The 6,857-nt window shown below is 35.6% G+C and overlaps 1 protein-coding gene across 1 annotated transcript; it reads right to left on the bottom strand.

Annotated features, from left to right (window-relative positions):
* Nucleotides 1–4,937: 4,937 nt before the first annotated feature.
* LOC134795022 (uncharacterized) lies at nucleotides 4,938–6,533 on the bottom strand. The gene has a single exon (XM_063766871.1). It carries the CDS (start codon nucleotides 6,353–6,355, stop codon nucleotides 5,015–5,017), a length of 1,341 nt encoding a protein of 446 aa, XP_063622941.1. The 5' UTR covers nucleotides 6,356–6,533; the 3' UTR covers nucleotides 4,938–5,014.
* Between the last annotated feature and the right edge of the window lie 324 nt (nucleotides 6,534–6,857).

Genomic DNA, 6,857 nt, shown 5'->3' with positions numbered 1-6,857 from the left:
GTATCAAAAGTGTGGTCGTAGAGTATGACGCTGTTCGGTAATTGCTTTTAGCAAAGACATGTAACTTCGTATAAGATAAATAAAGTCTAAGGAAAAAACGGGCCTCGGAAATCAAGAAAAAGTCATTCTCGGATAGATGGCGCACACACCTTTAGCCTATGCTCGGCTAGATGGCGTGACGACACCGTTTCATATTTAACTATTTTGACACATAGATATCAGTGAATGAACATGGATCAAAATGACATAAAAATAATAAAATCATTTATCCATATCCATTTTTTTGATAATTTTATACGTTTTCATTTTGAGTTTTAGTCGTGTGTCGATAGATGGCAGTAAATTTACTGTGACTACAAAATTTACTATGACAGGACCCCTCTATACTATCTATTCTCTTTGCTTTTAGTAAACTGATAGCTGGACTTTACAAATAGTCACAATGGATTACCGAGTGTTCGCTAAAGAATGGTTAAACGCGTTTCAAGTTTAATTTTAATTCTTCATTATCTGCACACTTCCACGTTAGTTCACTGCAAAAAAGCTATGAAAATTTAAACTTTGGAATTTTGATTCTCCAAACCATCTGGCCACTAGAAACAGTAGGTACAGTTGCAAATTATTAAATTATACCCAAGTGTATATCAGGCCCTTCACATAACAAGAACTTTATCTAGAGTCCACATTCAGCTAACTGCTAAGTTTGAAACACAAATATGTCACAAGTATCCACTATCGCTAATTTAGGAACTACATACATATATCGAAAAGTTTAACACTTGACTCAGAAGGTTTGAGAAAAGGCTAAAATATATTTGCTTTTAGTAATCTCATACCTTTAAACGAGCAATTCTTGTTTATTTATATATTTCGGGGATCTCGGAAACAGCTGTAACGCTTTCGATGAAAATTGCTATATGGGGGTTTTCGGGGGAGATATTTTTTTTTTTCTATTTATTTACACATCACAAAAACATAATACAAAGAACTTAAAACTAAGATGCGCCACAGAAACTTGTGAAAGTTTATGCGTGGTGCTAGATCTAGCTAGTTCTTAACTTTGAGAAAACGTGCATTATTGAGTTTTTATATGTTTTCCGAGCAAAGGTCAGATGTCAGATGTTTTTCGGTCTGCCAGATATTATTGTTGTTGAAGCGAAATATATAAATAAATAAATAAAATTGCTCGCTTAAAGGTATAAGATAAGATTAGATTTTCTGAAGGCGTCTAATGCTGAGCTACTACAGTACTATTTTGCTAGCCATTTTTTCCCCGAAAACATGCCTTCTCAGCATCAATAAAAACACGTTTACAAAAGCAATATGGCGCCGGCCCACAATTTGCGCAATGCCGTCTTCATTTAGACTGGAATTGAATTTATGTGACGGCGTGTCGCTTTCCTGTTGCCTCGGTTTAGGGCCTTTGGATTAAATTGTAAATTTATGTAGGACCAGCAATACGGCAGACAAAAGAGTTTTTGGCCCTTATCAAGGAGTCAACGGCTCCGTGCACGTGTTTCTATTTTTCTGTGAAATAATTTGCAGGCCAATTCGAACGTACAATGATATCAGAATGGCATTGCATTTCGCTCGAACTGAAATAAATCTCATATACTAAGAAAAAGTGACCAAGGCCTCCAGTAGGATGGTTCACGTTTGTATGGGAAAATTCAAACTAGCTAGAAGAAGCGGCACCCCCTCATTTTGTTACACTTATTATATTGACAATTTTATAATCTTATCTTAACTACAAGGGGGTGCTCAAACACTTTGAAATTTTTCAGAGTTGTATGAAATCCAAAAAAAAAAAAATATTATTTTTTTAGATTTTTATGTAAGTAGTAGTTTTGACAATATTAGAAAGTGTGATTTAAAAGTTATTAACTAAATAAACATTTTTATTTTTATTTTTTATGATTTCTTTAGGTGAAATTAAAAAAAAAATACTTTCGTAAAATTATAAAAAACAGAAATGAAAATGTTTTTCTACTTTAAAACTTATAAATGACATGTGCATTTGTGCAAATAGTGTGAAAACAGATACTTAAATAAAATTCTGAATACTAAATACTTTTTTTTTGGGTTTCATACAACATAAAAAATTACAAAGTGGTTGAGCACCCCCTTGTAGTTGAGATAAAGTTACGAAACTTGGTGTATTTTATCAGCATAATGAGTGTAACAAAATAAGGAGGTGCCACGTAGGAAAATTAAAAAAAAAATGTTTTTTGAACCACCCTAGCCTCCAGTCAGATCAGTTCCTCCGCTTCAGTCAGTTGTTTTCTTGGCTAAGCGCTGGTGGCCTAGCGGTAAGAGCGTGCCACTTTCAATCCGGAGGTCGCAGATTCAAACCCCGGCTAAGTTTTTCGGAACTTATGTACTAAAGATAAAAGATAAAAAATAGTTTATTCAAGTAGGCATATTACAATGCGCTTATGAACCTCAAATAAAGCCATACCAGCTAAACGACTAAATATTATTTGATATTTACCAATTGCTTTTCGGTGAAGGAAAACATCGTGAGGAAACCGGTAAGGCCTAGTTTACCCTCTGGGTTGGAAGGTCAGCACCAATTTTTTTAAAGTTAGTTTAAGAATCCTACTTGAAATATGCCGTTAAGTGTTTTTTAGGGTTCCGTACTTGAAAAGGAAAAAAACGGAACCCTTACAGGATCACTCTCGTGCGTCTGTCTGTCTGTCCGTCTGTCACAGCCTAGTTATCGGAAACTACTGGACCATTTAAGTTAAAATTTGGTACTTACACATATATATATGTAAATTAGTGACCCAAAGATGGACATGTAATGTAAACAAATAAATTTGAAATAAATTTGAAATGGGGGTAAATGAGAAAGTTAAAAAATAAAGTTTTTCAAACTATATCCTGTTATATATCAAATGAAAGAGCACATTTGAGAATTTCAAATATATATTATTATAGTTTTAAAATAAATAGGTTACAAGTTATTTAAGAAAATAGCCAAAAAATTACACAAAATAGTTCTTTACTTATAGATGACAGCAAAACCTATTAGAAATGTGTAGGTAGTCAAGTGTGAGTCGGATTTAATGTACGGAACCCTTGGAACGCGAGTCAGACTCGCACTTGGCCAGTTTTGTAATCCCTAAGCACTTTGGCCCCGTGCCCTTGCAAGAAACCGGGTACTGTCAGAAACAAAGAGTGTTTTGATTAATAGGAACCTTAGCCTTAATTACGTGTGATATAGCAATTTGCATTAAATCATATAACAGGTAATTTCATTTTTACACAAATTGACTAAGCCCCACAGTAAGCTCAAGAAGGCTTGTGTTGTGGGTACTCAGACAACGATATATTTAATATATAAATACTTAAATACATAGACAACAACCATGACTCGGGAACAAATATCTGTATCATCATGCAAATAAATGCCCTTACCAGGATTCGAATCCGGGACCATGGGCTTCATAGGCAGGATCACTACCCACTAGGCCAGACCGGTCGGCAGTCTTCGTCGTCATCACTTAGTCACTAGGTAAAGTGTATTCATCCTTACGTGTCTTATCATGTAAACAAACGTGACGTCAAAGTGTCATTCCAACAATACGATTCATAGACAATCTAGACATTGCATGTAATGTTTACATTTTGAGATTGTCTGTTTTTGAGGTGATCAGCTCGTTACTGCGATTAGTGGTGAAAATCTTATCAGAAATTATATTTTTCTGAGGTTATTTGTTTGATTTCAATACTTTGTGAGTTTATTTAAGTACCTAATACAACAACATTTTAAGTGATGATTATTGAGTAATTCCAGAGAAAAATGTGATATGTCTTCGAGAAGTGTTTGTTTACATGATAGGACAAGTAAGGATGAATACACTTTAGCTATTAGTTTATTTTTTGAGTAATAATTTCCAGAATTACAGAATTCAGTGGGCCTATGATGGACGGAGTTATCCACGTGAGAAATTACCCGTCCCTTTTTAACCCCGCCCAATGGAATGAGATGGATTGTCACGCTGTCACGTAGAGTAGACAAGAATAACCATCATATACTTGCACCTTAAATATATTATTATAGTTAATTTAACAAACTCTATTGAAATTGCTTTCGCTTTACATAATTAGTCATCAGGTAGATTTATTTTCTTACATGAATAATTAATGTGGCTTATGGCTATTACAGGATATAAATTACCTAATTTTTTGTTTTCATTAAAAGTCTTAGTAAGATTAAATTCGGTATATTTTCTTTTTCGAAAATTTGTAAATCTACATAATTCATCTCTCTAAAGGTTTTTTCGTAAAACCCACCTAATCAAACACCAGGCACGACTACCCAAAAACAGGAACACTACAAAAACAAAAATACATACATACACACATACATAATATAATCACGCCTATTTTCCGGAGGGGTATGCAGAGACCACGGATTTCCACAAAAATACGTTAGATTTAAACTGTTTTCATTCACATACATACCTTTTATTATTACATACAATACAAGAATTATGTTACACATAAATCATAAGATGAAATAATATAATATTTGTTCGTAACATACCTACAGGTATATATACATACCTACACCTCAAATATAATTTTGTAGTAGACAGCAGTAACTTATATGTAGGTACTTAAACATTAAAATTCCACATTACAGAGTATTTCATACACAACGCATAACTGACATTAATAGGTATCTTATTTTAATAATAATAAATAATAAAGATAAGATCAAAGATAAAAATTTCTTTATTGTACATAGAAAAAGAAAAGTTACATAGGTATATTAATAGTAGGTATTAATTGCAATACGCACTGCTACGTATACAGAAATTGCAGAGGTCCCCAGCACTAGGCCAGGCCTGTATCGCGGGAGACCAGTTTACCATATTGTGCCATGCATTAAGCTACATAATATATAAAACGAGAAATACAAAATGATTTGGGTATTAGTGCAATGTTTACCTAACATTATTCTTTATACATACACATGTAAGTGGACACACATAGGTAATCGGATCTATCCGCCTCCAGAAAAGAAGACGCGACAAGTCCACAAAGGATTATTAGAAAAATACAAGTTTTCATATACCCCCGACGTGACGTTTAGCGTACCGTCCGCCTCATACATCCTCACGCTTAGAGAAACTGATATTGGCCGGTTTGGACGATCCGAGTACACGTCATACGCAAGAGCCATCTGCCAGTCTACGTAACGTCCGGGTCGACCTGGTTCTCTGAGAAACCTAGCGATCAGACCTTCTAGAAAATACCATCTGGAACCACGACCACGATTGAAGGATCTCGGCTGTGGAATAAAGTTGTATGGCTCCATGTCTCCTCCAAGCACGGACGCCAGGAGATGCGCTCGCTCATCATTGTTGCCATCCGGCCGGGCCGTGTAAGGATGCATCATTGCGATATTCCTTGTGACGGTAGACGGAATGTTCCCTCGGGTACCAGGCGGCCGGAGATGATTCCTCGTAATCACAGCTCGTATAGCCAAAGGTATTATGATATCGTCTTGACCAGGAACAAAAATCGGTAGCACCGTATATGACTGGACTGGCCCTCTGTTATTAGGAACGATAGTTGGAAACCCGGATTCAAACTCTGCTACCAAATCTCTTACACTCTCTATATAAGGCCATTGTGAATTTATCGCTCGTTTCTTCCTATATTCCGACTCAGAACATTGCTCATATCCAGATTCATCCAAAACTCCAAAGTACTGCAAAGCTGTGTTAATGTTTTGACCGAACTGAAACAATATCAGACTTTTATCTGGATTAAAATAGCATTTTGTCCAATCTTTGTTCTTGTCATAACACTTGTAATCGCCTTTGTACAACACGCACCTTGAAATGCATTCATCATTGCGTTTTTCTGTAGGATAGTTGAAAACTAGTACCTCATGTTCTGGGTCGCATTTTTCCCAGGAGTTATGGGTGTGACACCAGTTGTAAGTTTGTCCCCGTTTGGTACAATCATCAGTGCATATGTACAAGTAGTTATCCGTCTGGGTTCGCTTAATGGCTGTTCTTGCTTCGTATCTAGTACAGTATTCCCAACAGATAGAATTGTCTACTAAGGTAGCACACCAGGCAAAAGGTTCGGCGTTGAATCCTCCACAATTGCTGTAGCAGTTAGTTCCTTTGATCGTTTTGAAGACTGGAGATGGAACTTGGCTCACAGTGCAGGTATCTTCGTGGCCCCACCAGTCGTAGATGCATCCATTGTTCACGCAATCCCCTAAGCAAGAGTAGCCATTAGTCAATCCTGAATTGTGTGTGTGGTGATAAAGACTGTTATCAGTAGAGAGGGCTTGATGAGTTAAAATGAGTAGATTTAATACGTTCATTGTGTTCTGAATTCGGTTGCAGTTTGAAATGAATAGTCATTCGTTCACGGCTTTTATAGTGGTAGTAGTACATATTAAAGATAATCGCTGATTCATTTGGAATTTCATAAAAGTACTTGTAAGTATTGTAACATGATCTCCAGATAGTAAATAATATCGTGGATGTTGAATTTGCATAAATGTTATGTTGTTATCAATGGGGCAATGTGTTTGGTTTTTCTATTTGATTGTATATACACGTTTAAGGGCTTATCGAAATAATTAAACTAGATTCTATTCATTTCAGAAAACCATATGCTACTAAACCAGATGGGTTCTGCTTTTATATCTCTAGAATCGCGTCGTAAGTAGGTAAGTTTATATACACAGCATAAACTAAACCATAAACAGTTTTTATTTTAAATATGTAACGTGTTTTGCGTCAGATAAAAATCTCTTCATTCCCCTCTTAAGTATAATTTTGTTTGACAAACAAGTACCTATTTTCCGTCCTCTCGGCTCT

The sequence above is a fragment of the Cydia splendana genome, chromosome 11 (genome assembly GCF_910591565.1).
Source record: "Cydia splendana chromosome 11, ilCydSple1.2, whole genome shotgun sequence".
NCBI lineage: Eukaryota > Metazoa > Arthropoda > Insecta > Lepidoptera > Tortricidae > Cydia > Cydia splendana.
The sequence above is the reverse complement of the archived record's forward strand: the minus strand, read 5'-3'. Positions and strand labels throughout refer to the sequence as shown.